Here is an 18,198-nt window from a genome sequence, read left to right as displayed (position 1 = left end):
AAAGACAGGGATAGTCGAATTAGAATTCTTTGTAGCACGGTGTGTATAACGCTGTTCATTTAGGAAAATCCCCTGTATTCCTAATAACTGGATTACCGGTGAACACCGGGAGCGGCGCTGTCTTGGAAGAGAGGGAGCGCCCCCATCAGATCAGATGCTAGCATACTCGGGTGACCGTGTGGTGCGAGCATCAGACTAGAGGTCCAGCCTGGGCAGCCCAACCCCGCTGTCCCCTCGGAGCTGTGTGAGTGTGGGCCAGCTTGCTGCTCACCTGTGCAGCCTCCGTCCCTCCCTTCAGCTATAGGAATGAGCAGCCTGACACGGGCCTAGTGGCCCTCCAGAGATACTCTGATTGAAACCACAGCCGTGTGTGAACGCTGTGCGCCGTCAGACCCCACACCCGGGACAAGCCCCATATCCAGGACAAACCCCGTACCTGGACAAGCCCTGCTGAGTGGATGTTTGTGGAATAATCAGTAAGAGATGCTTTTTAAAAGAATCTACTATTATGTGAATAAAAGGTACCGGTGGTTATTCTTTTCACCAGATAATGGACACAATTCCCTATTAAGGATACTGATTTGATATAATAACATCTTCTCTTTTTTAAAAAGTTTTTAGCAGTAGTTCACTGTCCAACTTAATTCAGACTATCCAGACAAACCTAAGTGTCCACATGTGCAGCTAGTGAGTAAACAGCCTGATGGCAGTAGCTACAATTTTAGCCCCTTATTTTTATAGAGTGTTGATCTCTTTCAAAGTTGAGTGTCTTCTAGTGTCTGATGAGAAAATACAGAATCTGTTGTAATGAAAAAAATGGCAGCTCCCCCTCCCAACCCATTTCAAAATATCCTGGAAAGCTGAGAATAGGTTTTATGTGCCGTTACTGTAAGCATGTTTAATGCTTTTAGATTTTTATAAGTATGTACAACAGAAATACTTTGCACCTTCGCTAAAACTTAAATACATATTTCTTTTAAAAACTTTTAGCAGCAGAACCCTCTTCTTTTCCAAATTAAACCTTGCATATTTAGAATTATGATATGCAGGGAATTCCCTGATGGTCCAGTGGTTAGGACTTCGTGCTTTCACTGCCGTGGCCCAAGTTCAATCTCTGGTCCGGGAACTAAGATCCCTCAAGCCTTGTGGCATGGCCAGAAGGAAAAAAAAAAAAAGTGCTAGAATTACGATATGCAAAATGGATTAAAAGCATGCTGCAGTGATGGCAGGTGGGGATGGGGAGCCTGGAGCTCACCTGCTCATTCCCCACGTCTCCTAAGGCTCTGCAGGTGCGGGTAGGTGCCACCAGGCAGAGAACCACCACTGCGCTCATATAGGACGTGCACAGCTGCAACGTATTTTTATATGGCTTTGAAACTTTCCTTTCCCATCTCCTAATAGGTGCCAAGCAGAAGGAGACAGAAACCGAATGACAACCGTGAGTGGAGGAGCCCTTGCAGGAGAACTTGAACAAAGATGCTGGGTCACGCTTTGCCTCATGAACACTGACTGCGATAGAACAGAGTCCAATGGCTGAGAATGTGTATCAGGGTTTAGTGATGGGTGTTTTTTCCAGTGATGTTGAAACTAAGCATAAAAAAGAAAGATTTTGTGTTTGAAGATGCGAGCTTGCATTAAAAGACTCTTTTCAGACCGTTGTCTGAAAGATTTCAGATGCTGTATGTCATTAAAGTGCACTGTGTCCTGAATTTCTATTATTTTTCATTTAAAAGAATTCACTGGTATCTAACAGGTAATATGACATAAGGCGAGTGTGTGGCATATTGAGATCTAGTGCCTTATGTCAGAACAGCGATATGTCATCACTACTGCCCATCGCAGCTGGAGCGTCCTTGTGAACTGACACTGCTGGAGTGTGAACGTCTGAACCTTTACCAAATCAGTTTGTTTTCATTAGATTTGTTGAATAGCTGTAATTTGAATATAAATAATTACTTTATAAAACTTTAATGATGGTTTTATGTGTTAGTGTTCTGTTCTGAACTATAGTGTAAACAAGGCTGATTTACAACAGCTTTATTTATTTTTACTTTCATGCAATTTTTTACACATCCTTTGGTGGGTAAACTTCACCGTACCCATTAATAAACCATTGGTTGCTATTTTAAAAGGGCGAAATTCTCATTAAGTTTGATCTGGAAAGGATATGACTTCTCTAATAGCCGCTGTTAGGTTTTAAAAGCTGAAGTTTCTAACAGCATTTGTGGGAACCTCTCTGTGGGGCTGCAAACAAAGTGCCGGGAAGATGTCTATTTTTTCTTGTGTTTTGACATGAAAATCATGACGTTTGTGTGATTGCTGATGCGATTGTTTTGTAAATTTTACTGTGGCATATACAGTATTGTCATATGGTGAGGAGAAACACAATGTTTCCTAATGTAAGTGCTCTGAAAATGTTGACACTATATATATATATATACATATGTGTGTATGTGTGTGTGTGTGTGTGTGTGTGTGTGTGTATGTGTGTGTGTATATGAGTATAGTTTGGTTTTTTGTTTTGGGGGGTTTTTTTGCAGATTGAAAAATTAAAATAAATCTTACTATCTGCCATCTTGTTACAGAAGTTCTTTAAAATACTTTGTATTTCAGCACATTTCTTTTTTTAACATCTTTGAGTATAACTGCTTTACAATGGTGTGTTAGTTTCTGCTTTATAACGAAGTGAATCAGCTATACGTATAAATATATCCCCATTTCTCCTCCCTCTTGCGTCTCCCTCCCACCCTCCCTATCCCACCCCTCTAGGTGGTCACAAAGCACTGAGCTGATCTCCCTGTCAGCACATATTAATTAAAATTCTACATGCAGTTTCCCACTTAGATATTTCTTCCCAAATAAAGGAGAACATGAATTCTCATATTCTTTTTTACATCAACAGAAAAAAACCTTAATGATTTGATTCATAAACTTTCTCCATTATTAAATAGAACATATTTAATTAAAAATGGCCATGCAGATTTTCTTGTGCTAGGTGTCAATTTTTTCATCTCCTAGTAGGCCAAATATGAGAGAAGGAGATTTTTGTCTATGTTTTTCCCCATAGAAATAGTAGTGGTTGTGACTTAGGCTAATGGTAGTACTTGGAGAACAATGAAATATCAGAAAGAGAAAGTTTTTAAAAACTCCTTTTAAAACTCTGTCCAAAAAAACCCCCACAAATACCTAGGAATGAACCTGACCAAGGAGGTGAAAGACATATGCTGAGAACTATAAAACACTGATTGATAAAAGAAACTGAAGATTATTCAAAGAAATGGAAATACATCCCATGCTCTTAGACTGGAAGAATATTATTAAAATGGCCTTACTACCCAAAGCAATCTACAGATTTAATGCAATCTCTATCAAATTACCATGACATTGTTTTACAGAACTAGAATAATCCTAAAATTTATATGGAACCACAAAAGACCCAGAATTGCCAAAGCAATACTAAGGAAAAAGAACAAAGCTGGAGGCATACCCCTCCCAGACTCCAGACAATACTACAAAGCTACAGTAATCAACAGAGCATCGTATTGGCACAAAAACAGACATATGGATCAATGGAACAGAATAGAGAGCCCAGAATTAAACCCACACACCTACGGCCAATTAATCTTCAACAAAGGAGGCAAAAACACATAACGTAGAAAAGAAAGACTCTTCAGCAAGTGGTGTTGGGAAAGCTGGACAGCTGCATGTAAATCAATGAAGTTAGAACACTCCCTCACACCATACTCAAAAATAAACTCAAAAATGGCTTAAAGACTTAAATATAAGACATGACACCATAAAATTCCTAGAAGAGAACATAGGCAAAACATTCTCTGACATTAATTGTAACAATGTTTTCTTAGGTCAGTCTTCCAAGGCAAAAGAAATAAAAGCAAAAATAAATGGGACCTAATCAAACTTACAAGCTTTTGCACAGCAAAGGAAACCATAAACAAAAATGAAAACCTATGAAATGGGAGAAAATATTTACAAACAATGTGATCAACAAAAGCTTAATTTCCAAGATATACAAACAGCTCATACAGCTCAATATCAAAAAAACAACCCAATCAAAAAATGGGCAGAAGACCTAAATAGACATTTCTCCAAAGAAGATATACAGATGGCCAACAGATGCATGAAAAGATGCTCAACATCGCTAATGATTAGAGAAATGCAAATCAAAACTACAATGAGGTATCACCTCACACCAGTCAGAATGGCCATCATCAAAAAATCTACAAACAATAAATGCTGGAGAGGGTGTGGAGAAAAGGGAACTCTCCTACACCGTTGGTGGGAATGTAAATCGGTGCAGCCACTATGGAGAACAGTATGGAGGGTCCTTAAATAAAAACAGGGTTGCCATATAATCGTGCAATCCCACTCCTGGTCATATATCCAAAAAGACAAAAACTAATCCGAAAAGATATATGCACCCCAATGTTCATAGCAGCACTATTTATAATAGCCACGATATGGAAGTAAGTGTCCATCAACAGATGAATATACAAAGAAGATGTGGTACATATATACAATGGAATATTACTCAGCAATAAGAAAGAATGAAATAATGCCGTTTGCAGCAACATGGACGGACCTAGAGATTATCATACTAAGTGAAGTCAGAGACAGACAAATTATATGACATCACATATGTGGAATCTAAAAAAGTGATACAAATGAACTTATTTACAAAACAAATAGATTCACATAGAAAACAAACTTATGGTTAACAAAGGGTAAAGTGGGGGGCGGGGTAAGTTAGGAGTTTGGGGTTAACGGATACACACTACTATATATAAAACAGGGCATCCCTGGTGGCGCAGTGGTTAAGAATCCGCCTGCCAACGCAGGCGACACAGATTCCAAGCCCTGGTCTGGCAAGAGCAACTAAGCCCGTGCGCCACAACTACTGAGCCTGCGCTTTAGAGCCCGTGAGCCACAACTACTGAAGCCCGCACGCCTAGAGCCCGTGCTCCGCAACGAGAGCCCATGGCAATGAGAAGCCTGCGCACCGCAACGAAGAGTAGCCCCCGCTCGCCGCAACTAGAGAAAGCCCGCGTGCAGCAACGAAGACCCAACACAGCGAAAAATAATAATAAAATAGATAAAACAAGGACTTACTGTATAGCACAGAGAACTATATTCAATATCTTGTAATAATCTATAGTGGAAAATAAACGGAAAAAGAATATATGTATATACACATATGAATCACTTTGCTGCACACCTGAAACTAACACAACATTGTAAATCAACTATACCTCAATTTAAAAAAGAAAAAAATACTTGGGAAAAGTAAAAAAATCTCAAAGCTGCTAAAATAACAGTTTTTAAACTCAAAGTATCTATTGTCACTCCGCCCCTTGCTTGTGTAGCATACGGGAGCGTGCACAGACTATGCACGGCGTGAAGGAGGCATGCTGTGTGTCTTCTGCTTCAGAAGACAGCTGGGAGCCACGTAACAAAGAACCACGTCAGCACTGTCTCCTCCCACGACGCACACACATGTCCTGCAAGCCTCTGACCATCCCCCAAGCGTACCTTTTTGTTTGTTTAAGGGTTTTGAGTTGTGTGGGCAGGTCAAGCACATCAGGGTGTGGAGCAGATGTGTTACACACAGTGGCCTAAGTGAAGCAACCAAGTCTGGTGGTCAGGCTACAACTAACGAAGATCCATCATCCTTCTGTTTCCACCTAAGAGTTATTTGTTCCCAGCAAATGATCAAGACTGGGTTACAGAAAACGTGCTTCTCCGTGCCCCTCTAGGAATAAGGAAAAGTGGCACTTGAAGGCCAAGTGAAGGAAGGATTCTAAGGGGAAACGTCTAAACAATTTGAGAGATAGAACTCAGTTTGGAAACCCTTGCAGGACAAGCCTCAAGTGTCTGTAGCGCCCTCATCACCCTGAGGCTCGCTAAGACCCAGCGGGCCATGGGTTCACTTAAGCGCCCACTGTGACTCTGGCCCTCACACTGACAGCACCTCCAAAGACTGTGAACAAAAGTGACGAATCTGAAAGGAAGAGCATATCAGAAACACCACGTCTGTTCCAGAAATGGAGGGCATCTGTTCTGTATTCTAATCTCTGAGAAAAACTTATAGACGTATTGAGCCGATAACATTTCTCATAACATTTTTTTAGAGAAACATCTTTGCATGAAGAGACAGTCCTCTTAAACCACTGGTTCTCAATCTGGGGAGGTTCTGACCCTAGAGGACATTTGGCAAAGTGGAGACATTTTGGGTTGTCACCACTGGGGGTGGAGAGAGGGGCTGTGTGCTACTGACATGTGGTGGGTAGAGACCACAGGTGCCACAAAACTCACTACACTGCACAGGACGCCCCCATGACAAAGAGTATCCAGCCCAAGATGTCTGTAGTGGTGAAGTTAGAAACTCTGCCCTAAACAATCAGAATCTTCTTGGTATTGTGATTGTATTTGTTACTTCCTAACTGAATCCACCTGTCTTTGGAAGAAAAACTCAGTGGGCAGCCTTTCTGGGAAAGGAGACAATTGAAATAATCCACAGGCCAATTCCGTGGGTCCATATGACCCTCATCACAATCTCCTTCCAAAGCATTTTCACCAAAAAAGGGGCTTTTGCTTTGCTTAATAGCACTCTAAGGAGAAAACTGCTACCCACAGGGAACTACGTGGAAAGTCAATTTCACTCCGTTATTTCATTTTCATAAAGAAATCGAGAACAAACTCTAAATTGTTTCTCACGTAAAATCAGCTACAAAGCTGGCATAATTGTAAGTCCGTGTATGAAGCACACTTAAAACACCTTCACGAGAAACTACTGAAATTCCACCTCATTGTGGATCACCCCATCTTACTTCTTGTTCCAAACACACTGCATTAAAACTTACCTTTAGATGTCGACCTCAGCAAGGGCAGAGTACAAATATTCAGCCCTCAAAGCAAACTGAGGTTCCTTCCTGCGGGGAAGCTGGAAGAAATTCAGGTGCCCAGTTCTCTCCAGACATCTCTGCGCCCGAAGCACTGCCAAGCTCTGCACCTCACAGATCAGAAGCTGAAAACTCGCTGAAACACCGGTCCTGACTTCAACCCTGTGTCTCCCTCCCTGGAAAACCTGCACCCCAGGCACGGGATTTCGTCGGCGCCCAGAGCAAACGCCTAGTTCTGGCGCACTGAAGACAGAGGCTTGGTGCCACGGCCGTTCCTGCTCGCCACGGTCAGGACTCGAGTATCTCGGACCCCCGCCCTCCCAGCACAGGACAGCAGAGAAGGCTGGCCAGCGCTCCCGGTGTCACCGGTGCTCGTTCGCCACAGGCCGGGGCCACCTCGCTCATTCCAGTGACCCCACTGGTCCCAGGGCGCCTTTGAGGAAGAAACGCTTCCCACCCCCCAGGGGCAGAGCCGCGCCCCTCCAGCTGAGGCCTGTTCCCTCACGCCGCCTCCTGCGCCTCGGCTCCGGGGCCCGAGGGCCTAGCACCCGAGGCCCGCCTCCCGGCCCTGCACACCTGAGACCTCGGGCTCCGCCGCCCTTTCAACAAGCTCCCCGCGTCCCGGCCGCCCCAGCGCGGGGCTCGGCTGCCTCGGGGCGGCAGGGCCTCCCTGCGCGGGGCGCCCCCCGCCCCGTCACCGCCCGGTCCCCGCGCCCCCCGCCCCACGCGGGACTCTCCGTCCCCGCACGCGGCGCAGACACACTGGAAACCTCCCTCGAAAAGACATCACAAAACGGCAGCGTTTCAGACAGAGCTTTCGAAGGCGTTCAGATCGGTAAGCCCGAAAAGGGGCCCCTTACAACTAACATTCGTCACAGTCGTCGCACTGCAATTTTAAACCAGAACTCTAGTCACCTCACCTCACCGCTCAGAAACCACCAACGGCCCGCATCCCGACCTCCTCCGCGGGGACGAAGCCCCTCCCACCCCGCCCGCCCGCTCTCCAGGCTCCAATCCAAACCCCGCTTCCCTCTGCAGGCGCCCGTGACGCTCCCCGCCCGCGAACAGACGCCTCCCGCCTCCGAGCCTCACGTGAGGTAGGACGCCCGGAGCCCTACGAACCACGAGTCCTTGCTCGGTCCTGCCTTCTTGGCTTGAAACCACCTGGCATCCACAAGCAGCGGAAGGGCGCTGCCAGCAAGCCGCTGTAAAATCCCTCACCTCTCCTAGCCTGCGGTCCCCCTCTGCAGAGTCACTGAGCGGGATACATACATCGACGCACACACTTCCGTGGAAGGGCGCGCCGGGAATGCGCAAGGACTGTGTACGTGTGAGGAGCAGATGCTGCCATCGTTGACATGGTGGTCACCTGAGTCCCTAGGAAGGTGACAAGATCCTATTCGTCTTCGTTCACTTGCCCTGGCACCTGGGAGGTGCTTCCTGAATGTTCGTTCACCCAATGTTTGATGAGCGGTCGGTAAGGGCCAGTACTGATACATCTACCAGGATCGTGGATCTGGTGACGTGCTCCGGTCACGAGAGCTCTTCTCTCGAACTTGCCGGCTTACTTGATAAAGTTAGAAAGATGCCACTAGAAGACGGAGCGTCATCTGCAAGCTCAGAGGCGGCCCTCTTCTCTGCCTTAAGCTTCTCCGTTCGAGGACTGACACAGGGATCCCGGAAGGAGATGCTGAACGAAGTTTCCTGAGGATAAGGGGGTTCCGCCTTTTCTAACACAAAGGGCACTCCCTTACTGGAGGCCCCCCAGACAGGTGCCCTCACGGGAGGGGATGCCGGAGGGCACAGAGGTCAAGAGCAGGGAACACAGTGGACCCCAAGGGAAGGGCGCTCACTCCCCCTGTGAGGAGAACAGAGAAAAGGACACCAGCGCCTGCGCAGAGACGAAAATGAGCCTGGCTTCAGGAGCTGGGAGTGGAACAGACCAGAAGGACATGAGTGTAAGGCCAGCCCCTCACACGCTCACAGAAGGAGCAGAGGATCCAAGGAGCTCGCTCCTGACCCTCTGAAAATCCAGGAGGAGCCACTCCGGGATGTTTCGAGAATTCCGTGCACCATCTTTCTTTGCCCCTTGTCTTTTTTGCCAGCTGAAACAATTTCCAGAAACCAAAGTAACGCTGAGGAAAAACCCCAGGATGAGTCCTCATCAGAAGTGTTGCGTGGAAGCAGGGGCAGAGCTGGGTGGTCCCTGGTTTGCAGGTTTCCAGTAAGCCCGTCTGGAATGAGGGGAATTGGGTGGCTCGTGGCCCACATCATCCCTGCTACTTTTCAGAAACATGTCAAAGAGGAGAGTTGTTTAGTCCTGATCAACGGGGCTTCAATATTAACTTACTGTGCACAGAGCACCTGCCTGGGCCATACCTGTGAACACAACAAATCCCTGCCCTCGTGGGGGGTCGGGGGCGGATTAAGGAAGGAGAGCAACACTGGGCGTCTCATGGGTTTTGCTCCAGCTGCTTCCTCTCCCTGGAATCCCCACCCCAGATTTCAGCTCAGCTAATTCCCTCACTGCCTTAGAGTCTTGCTGAAATCTCACCCTCTTGATGGGGCCTGTTCTGACCACATGGTATTAATAATTACAATCAACACAAATAACAATGCAAAGAACAGAAGGGGGAGGAGCTGCTGCAAGGCGCTAAGTGCTTTCCCCTGGAGCCACTCTGCATGCGTCATCTTCTCAATCCTCACACGCCATCGCAAGGCGGTCTTCATCAGCACAGAAATGTTCACTGGGCCAAGTTCATACCGCTTCAAATTTGAGGACATTGGGACTTGTTAACAGTCCCAACTCCAAAGCCCATGCTCTTAACCCCAGATCTAAACAGCTGCTGTGGGTTGAACTGTGTCCCCCAAAAGGATCTGCTGAAGTCCTCACCCCCAGGACCTGTGAATGTGACCTTATTTGAGTCTTTACAGATGTCAAGTTAGATGAGGTCGTAGTGGAATATGGCAGGCCCTAATCCTATAATATAACTGGTGACCTTATGAGAAGAGAGAGACACAGAGACACGGAGAGGACAAGCCATGTGACGGCAGACTGATGCGCGTGACACAGCTAGGTGCTGAGTATGTGTCTGAAATGTTCTATACTAAAAATCTGTTTTTAAGACTTTACAGGGACTTCCCTGGTGGCACAGTGGCTGAGAATCCGCCTGCCAATGCAGGGGACATGGGTTCAAGCCCTGGTCTGGGAAGATCCCACATGCCGTGGAGCAACTAAGCCCATGCGCCACAACTACTGAGCTTGTGCTCTAGAACCCGTGAGCCACAACTACTGAGCCCACATACCACAACTACTGAAGCCCGCACACTTAGAGCCTGTGCTCCGCAACAAGAGAAGCCACCGCAATGAGAAGCCTGCGCGCTGCAACGAAGAGTAGCCCCCGCTCACCACAACTAGAGAAAGCCCATGTGCAGCAATGAAGACCCAACGCAGCCAAAAGTAAATAAATAAATTAAAAAAAAAAACTTTGCAAAAACTTTTTACAGAAGTAAACAGTTTGCTTTCCTTTTAAAGTAATTTTATCTTAACCTAGACATATTAACATTACATAAGTGATAGGATATAGCCAAGAATTAAAAAGCAGACACTTGAGATTTTTCAAGTGGTAACAGAGATTCACTCAGCAATCACTTGAAATGCGTTCACTAGAAACTGGCCACGATTACTAGCATTTCAAAGCTGGCACTCAGAAGTTGCTATATTATAGATTTCAGACAACACCACAACACTTAGTGATGAATAATTTAGATTTGTTCATAATACTTGTGCACCTGAAAGTTCTATTTATTATGCTATAGTTGATCCAAATGCTCTTTTTTGGAATAAGCGTTTCTAAGGAATGTGAACAGTTATTGAAGAACAGTGGGTGTTTTCCTCTGTCATCTGCAAATTGTCTTGAAGAATGCTCCCCACCTCTGCTGTGAAACAGAAATGATGGTGTAAGCAAGTGGGGAGCACACCTTGCAGGGAAGTGAAACGATGGGAAATGGCCTCCCCCACAGCAGCTCACCAGCAGCCTCGGACCCTTCTGCTGGTCCACGATCATTCTCAGGTGGGGGTCACTGACTTGGGGAGCAGCCCTCCTCCTCCCCCAGCCCCGTGCTTGGGGCCCTGTGAGTCCACAGACCCCACTGTCTGCCCCTCCTGCCTCCCTGCCCTCCGTGTCCAGCCTAGATTCCAGTCCAGACAGCACCAAGCCCCTGCCCCTCTCCTCCTGAAGAGTCGCAGCCCTGGATGGCCTCATGCTCTGCCTTGGCTGACCGCAGCTGTTACTTCTTCATTTGCTTAGTTTTTCATCACCTATCATTAATTCAGCTCCAAACACTCAGCAAGTAATGCTAGTCCCCTCACACTGAGTTCAAAAACATGAGCTAACCCACCTGTGCCCTTGTTCTTAGACGCGTCCCTCCTGGGCCTTGCCATCCTCCTGCCCAGCCTGGACCGGTGACTTTTCTAGACCTGCTGCCTAGCCAGATGCTTGTCGATTTTATTAGTTCTTCCCGAAACCAACATTTTCCTTTGTTGGTAATATTTAATTTTTGTTTTGTATGTTTTTAATTTCAGCTCATTAATTTTCCCTCCTTCTGCTTTCCTTGAGTTTATTGTGTTCTTACCACAAGTTCTTAAATAGATCACTAAAATCATTAATATTCAGCCTTTTCTGTTGTTCTAATGTAAGCATTTAAGATTAAAATTTCCCTTTTATGGCATCCCATAAGCCTTGACTTGTGGTGTTTATTTGTAGCATTTTTCTTATCATTCAGTTTAAATACTTTCTAATTTCCCATATGGTTTTTTTTTGACCCATGAATTATATAGAAGTATATTTCCTATTTCCCAAACATATGGGGTTCTCTTTCTATGTTTTTTGTTATTCATTACCGACTTAACTGCATTGTGGTCAGAGAATGTGGCCGATGTGAGAAATTCTTGGAAATTTGTTGAGACTTGCTTCATGACCCCACCACATGGCCAGTTTCATAAATGGCCTGAATATATTTCTTTTCGTTTGTTGAGAGCAATGTCTGATAGCTGGTTATTACACAAGTTTGTTAATTCTGCTCCTCAAATCTTTCCTCTCCTCACTGATTTTTTTTTTTAATATAATAGTGTTTATTTTTACTTGTTGACAGTTTGCTTTATTTATTTATTTTATTTATGGCTGTGTTGGGTCTTCGTTTCTGTGCGAGGGCTTTCTCTAGTTGTGGTAAGCGGGGGCCCCTCTTCATCGCAGTGCGCAGGCCTCTCACTATCGCGGCCTCTCCCATTGCGGAGCACAGGCTCCGGACGCGCAGGCTCAGAGGCCATGGCTCATGGGCCCAGCCGCTCCACGGCATGTGGGATCTTCCCGGACCGGGGCACGAACCCGTGTCCCCTGCATCGGCAGGCGGACCCTCAATCACTGCGCCACCAGGGAAGCCCTGGATAGATTTTTTTTTAAATACATTCTGTCAATTTTTGTCTTTAGAACATTTTAGGTCCATTTGTTATAATTACTGATATATTTGTATTTGGGTTGACTTTTTGTTTTCTATTTTCATGCCCTCATTTTATGTTTCTTTTTCCCTCCTATTCTTTTGATTATTTTTTTCTCATTCCACTCCATTTCTTATTCCATTTTTTCCTTCTATTTGGAATTTGTTCATATTTCCACACTGTCTCAAACAGATAGGAACTTTTTAAGACATTTAACTATCATGCAGTTACCCCAACTGAACATAATTAACAAAATCCCTTAATATCATGTAATACTCTTCAGTTTCAAACATCCCCAATGCCACACACATTTGGCGTGTTCATATCAGGATCTAAACAAGAGCCACACGTTGGAGTTGGTTGATTTCTCTCTCAGCTCTTTTAAGCTGTAAGAATTCTCTACCCACCTTCCTTTTTCCAGGTCATTTAGTTGTTGAAGAAATCAAGAGGCTTATCCGATAGATCTCTGAACATTCTGGATTGCTGATGTTTCACTGGGTGTCATTTAGCATGTTCCTCTATCCCAGTAGTTAGACCTGGGGCTTCTTCAGACTCAGGTTTCATTTTTTGGCAAAAACATTTCATAGACGGGACTTGTACTTCCTATTACAAGACACTCAGGCATTGTGTGTTTCCTGACATGCAATTCAGCAAAAAAAACAGAAAGCAAACACTCAAAAACAAGAAATGGAGTGTCAAAAAGCCTCAGAAGGGCTTCCCTGGTGGCGCAGTGGTTAAGAATCTGCCTGCCAATGCAGGGGACACGGGTTTGAGCCCTGGTCCAGGAAGATCCCACATGCCGCGGAGCAACTAAGCCCAGGCGCCACAACTACTGAGCCTGCGCTCTAGAGCCCATGCACCACAACTACTGAAGCCCACGCACCTACAGCCCATGCTCCGCAACAAGAGAAGCCACTGCAATGAGAGGCCCGCGCACCGCAACAAAGAGTAGCCCCCGCTCGCCACAACTAGAGAAAGCCCACGTGCAGCAACGAAGACCCAACACAGCCAAAAAAAAAAAAAAAGCCTCAAATATTCCACTGCTGCTCCAGTCTGGCATAAACAAAAAAACTTAACATTCCAGAATCTTTAGTCTTATTTTAGACCATCCATTTTCATCTTTCATTTATTTGAAAATAATTAAATAAGCATATTTTAAAAGAAATGTTTATTTTGTGATATATCATGAAAAAAATTTTCCTATGTATTCAGTGAAAGAGAAAAGTATGACCACGTAATACTAACACTAGTCAGTCCAGCAGCTAGCATAAACTTCTATTTTTGGCTCTTTGGAGGTAAGAAAATTTAAACATTTAAAAGATGAACTAAAAATGATTAAAATACACATAAATATTTCATGATGATTTGGTAAAATGGGTTTTAAGTACCATTTCTGAACAATGCACTCCAACTAAAGAAACATCAAAGCTTTATCCTTGGATTTTATCCAATATATGTTGAAAATTTTGGTGGCTCAAGAAATTTTTTCAGCTGTAATTAACAGAATCAGCTTAACTATCATACTGCTTTGGCTATTTAAAGTTCTTTTCTTTCTAGTTAATGATACAGCCAAGAGATGAGTATCGAGAGCAGGTGAAAAGAATTACGTTCTGGGGCTTCCCTCATCGGGGGGAAGATCCCACCTGCCGAGGAACAACTAAGCCCGTGCACCACAACTACTGAGCCTGTGCTCTATCACCCACGAGCCACAGCTACTGAGCCCTCGTGCCACAACTACTGAAGACCTCGCCCCTAGAGCCCATGCTCCACAACAAGAGAAGCCACTGCAATGAGAAGCCCATGCACCACAACGAACAGTAGCCCCTGCTCGCCACAACTAGAGAAAGCCCGTGAGCAGCAACGAAGACCCAATGCAGCCAAATAAATAAATTTATTAAAAAAAAACTTATGTCCTGATAAGTTTTTTCAAAGCTGGTTTTTACACATATTGTTTCTTATCTATGCTCTCTTTGCTTTGCTCTCATGAAACTCTCCCCCAAGATGGATATATATTGACAACAGCCCAGGGATGGAAGAGGGAAATAAAGGAAAGTTGTCATTCTCTCCATCCCTTTTTGAATATCTCAACTCAGGTCAGAACACCTCAGTTCTGGGCTTCCCTGGTGGCGCAGTGGTTGAGAGTCCGCCTGCCGATGCAGGGGACGCGGGTTCGTGCCCCGGTCCGGGAAGATCCCACATGCCGCGGAGCGGCTGGGCCCGTGAGCCATGGCCGCTGAGCCTGCGCGTCCGGAGCCTGTGCTCCGCAACGGGAGAGGCCACAACAGTGAGAGGCCCACGTACGGCAAAAAAAAAAAAAAAAAAAAACTGTCAGTTCTAACACCAGGCTTCAACCTTAACATAAATGTGCATAAGGAGGAAGAATACAGGAAACACTAGGGGTTTGCCATGTTTCCATTAATCACTCAAGGAGTTTTTCCCTTTACTTGGCACCCCAGTGTTTTGTACACCTGAAATAATGCAACCTGGTAAGATTTAGGGCTGGTGAAGGGGCTAGCTTCTTTTGTAAAGTGGGGAAAAAGCTACGATGAACTCAGGTATATTCCCAGACAGCTCCATCTAGGAAATAGTATACATTTAAGTTGAAAATCCAGAAGTTGATTCTCTTTAAATTATCTGTTCTTGTGTGTCTCTTGGAAAGCTTCTGCATCCTCCTCGGGTTACCCAAGCTCTTACTTGAAGACCTCCAATTTTTAAGTGTATACTGACACCACAGGAGACTAGAATCAATTTCACCCCCTTTTAAGTACATTCCCTAGGTTTCTACCAGCTGACAGAACACATTCAGAAACCTAAATGAGCGCCATCAGAGCATCATCCTAGGAAATCTGGATTAAATTGACCATTTCTCAGAGATGATCTGAATCAAATTGGAAAGTATACGCCAACCTCATTTAGCATCACAATTTAACAGTACTGGAAGTCAGCCCTTTACCAGCTTATGAAACTCACTCTGTACAAGTATTGCGTTGGGTTCAAGTTACACTCTGATGGCAGTTGCTCTAAATAACCTTTGTGTGGAAAGGTACTATGCTCTTCTGCAAGTGGGAAATGACTGCTTTCCTACTGGGGAAAGGGGGGGACAGAGTGGGTCTTGTGCAGTGTATGTAGGGATGGTCTTTAATCTCTGACTTTTTGGCATGGGGGGAAGATGCAGGGGGTGGGGTGGGGCAGAGGTCCTAGAACAGGGGCCCGGAGAGGAGAAGCCCATGTCCTTCTCGTCTTCTAGGCAGCGCTTCCCCTCTCAGCTATGCCTGGGGAGGAGGAGACACTGCCAGCAGGGAGGAACTCCACAAGGGCCCTCAGTGAAGTAGAGCTGCCTCAGGACCACGTGGTGCCCTGAATCTGGGAAGGTCTGCCAACAGGAGCTGTGTGGAGGGAGTTAACACAGCAAGTTCATCAACAATAGAATTAGTTGGGCTTCCCTGGTGGCGCAGTGGTTAAGAATCCACCTGCCACTGCAGGGGACACGGGTTCAAGCCCTGGTCTGGGAAGATCCCACATGCTGCAAAGCAACTAAGCCCATGCGTCACAACTACTGAGCCTGCACTCTAGAGCCCGCGAGGCACAACTACTGAGCCCACGTGCCACAACTACTGAAGCCTGCGCGCCTAGAGCCCGTGCTCCGCCACCAGAGAAGCCACTGCAATGAGAAGCCCACGCACCACAACGAAGAGTAGCCCCCACTCACTGCAACTAGAGAAAACCCGCGCGTAGCAACGAAGACCCAATGCAGCCATAAATAAATTAAAATCTTAAAAATTAAAAAAGAGAATTAGCATAAATTGTAATTTGAGTTTATTAAATATCAGTGGGAAAGGTATAAAATCTTATTGCTTTCACTTTAAAAACTTGTTCTATGAAATTTAAATGTTCATTCAGCTTAATAAAAAATTATATTTTTACCAAAATAATGATTGGCATGTGGCTTTCTGGAAGCCACCAAAATGCACAATAGGAAGCACAAGAGCACAGCTGTTAGAAGCGTAGGTGCTGAAATAAAAATACGTGTGGGTGCTGGCATTCTAGGCTCCGCTTGACGGATGTGCCATCTGCAGCAGGTCGGCAGCCCTAAAGCTCAGTTTTCTGCGTTTTAAGTGGAGATACTGCATCAAACCCATCCTCATAGAGTTGGTGTGAGAATTAACCGAGATAATGCATACAAAGCAGTTGGAACCAAGTAAAAGCCCCATAAACTGCTATTGTCATAGGTCATGATAGAGTCATACAATGGAATACAACATAGACGGTCAGAATTATGCTGTAGATGGATGCGTATTTGCCAAAGAAAAATGGTGTAAAATGGCATGGACAGCATTTCATTTTTGTAGGTTACAAATGTATAGATATGTGATTAGAAAAAAAGTCTAGAAATACGTTATACCAAAGTACCAACAGCAGTTACCTCTGGATAACGGAATTTCAAGAGAATTTTTTTAAATTATTATTTCTTCCACCATGTGAGTATACAATAGGAAATCTGCTACCCAGAAGAGGGCCCTCACCCAACCCTGCTGGCACCCTGATCTCAGACTTCCAGCCTCCAGGAGAAATAAATCTCTGTCGTTTACAAGCCACCCGGCCTGTGACACTTTGTTACAGCAGCCCAAATGGGCTAAGACAGGGTTACTTAAGAAAAAGCCTGACTCTGAGCTAATAAGCCTTTGGTTGTATGGATCTATCCAGTTATGGTGAGTAATCCTGGCTGCCTCCGCAGTTTACCCAATTTGCAGCAATTACTTCAATGGGGAAGGGGGGCCATGAGTGGAATAAAAACTGCAAAACTAAAGTTACAAAATGTTGACAACTGTCATAATCAATAATTCTTGTTTAACAGAAATCTACGTACACAATCTGAAATTTGAAAAGCACCAAATTACGGTCATTCCTAAGATACGCCCCCTCCAATTGTATAGAATTTAAGTGCTCGACCCCCTGATATTTTCCTTGACTGCATTACTGGGCGGCCCATCCACCTCTCCCTCTGTAAGTATTCTGACTAAATACTGACAATGGCCAACTCTGTACCAAGTTCACGCAATGACACAAGAGCTGCTCCTGAGAACCAGCCAGTTAACAAGCAAAGGCCTTGCCTTGCATCCTGGCTCCTGAGAAAAGCTATAGGTTGACTGCCTTAGTGACAGGTTACACGTAACGGTGAGGCACAGTGGGCTCTGGAGGGCAGTACTGCTCTCCCATTTGGGTTCCGCTGCCCCCAAGAGCAGCAGTTGTCCCCTGTTTCTACTTGTTGCACCCCTCTCTGCCGTGTGTCTTCGGCGGCTTATAGCTCCTGTTTCCCTGTGTGTCTTTCAGCTTCTACCCTGCTTCTGACTTGACGCATCTTACACTCAAGCTCCGAGGGGCTGGGAAAGCTGAGCCAATCGCACAGATGAGATCACCCTTCCGAGCCAGGCTTTGAGCAGGCCAGCCCTGGGTCAGGTGCCCATCCTGATGCAGCCAGCGCTGGGCCAGAACTGCAGAGTCACGTCACACAGACCACGCCCACCTGTGCAGGAAGAACGCCCCCCCCCCCGCCCCCGTAGCACCCTATGGGCATGAAAAGCCTTCCAAGATCTCCCCAGAAAGCAGCTGTATAATTAACCAGCGAGCACCCTGCCTGTTCTGCTCACTAGAGTTGAAAATAAAACTATCCATACAGACTCAATGTACTAACGTAATGACTTTGATCTAATATTAGCTCAAGTTACTAATGAGTTTCTACATTTCAGCAAACACTGAGACAAAGCTATACTCCAAATCAGGATG

General features: G+C 45.4%; 1 protein-coding gene across 5 annotated transcripts in view; it reads left to right on the top strand.

Moving 5' to 3' along the window:
• Positions 1–2,724, top strand: part of PRKAG2 (protein kinase AMP-activated non-catalytic subunit gamma 2) — a 276,927-nt gene extending 274,203 nt beyond the window's left edge. For all 5 annotated transcript variants that reach the window (XM_079932036.1, XM_079932035.1, XM_079932037.1 and 2 more), the window contains one exon: positions 1,402–2,724. In XM_079932036.1, the coding sequence (XP_079788162.1) occupies positions 1,402–1,433 (32 nt within the window). In that variant the 3' untranslated portion in view covers positions 1,434–2,724. The remainder of the gene's footprint in view (positions 1–1,401) is intronic.
• The last annotated feature ends 15,474 nt before the right edge of the window (positions 2,725–18,198 follow it).

Source organism: Stenella coeruleoalba (genome assembly GCF_951394435.1).
Source record: "Stenella coeruleoalba genome assembly, chromosome: 9".
NCBI lineage: Eukaryota > Metazoa > Chordata > Mammalia > Artiodactyla > Delphinidae > Stenella > Stenella coeruleoalba.
This window is presented reverse-complemented; position numbering and strand designations above follow the sequence as displayed.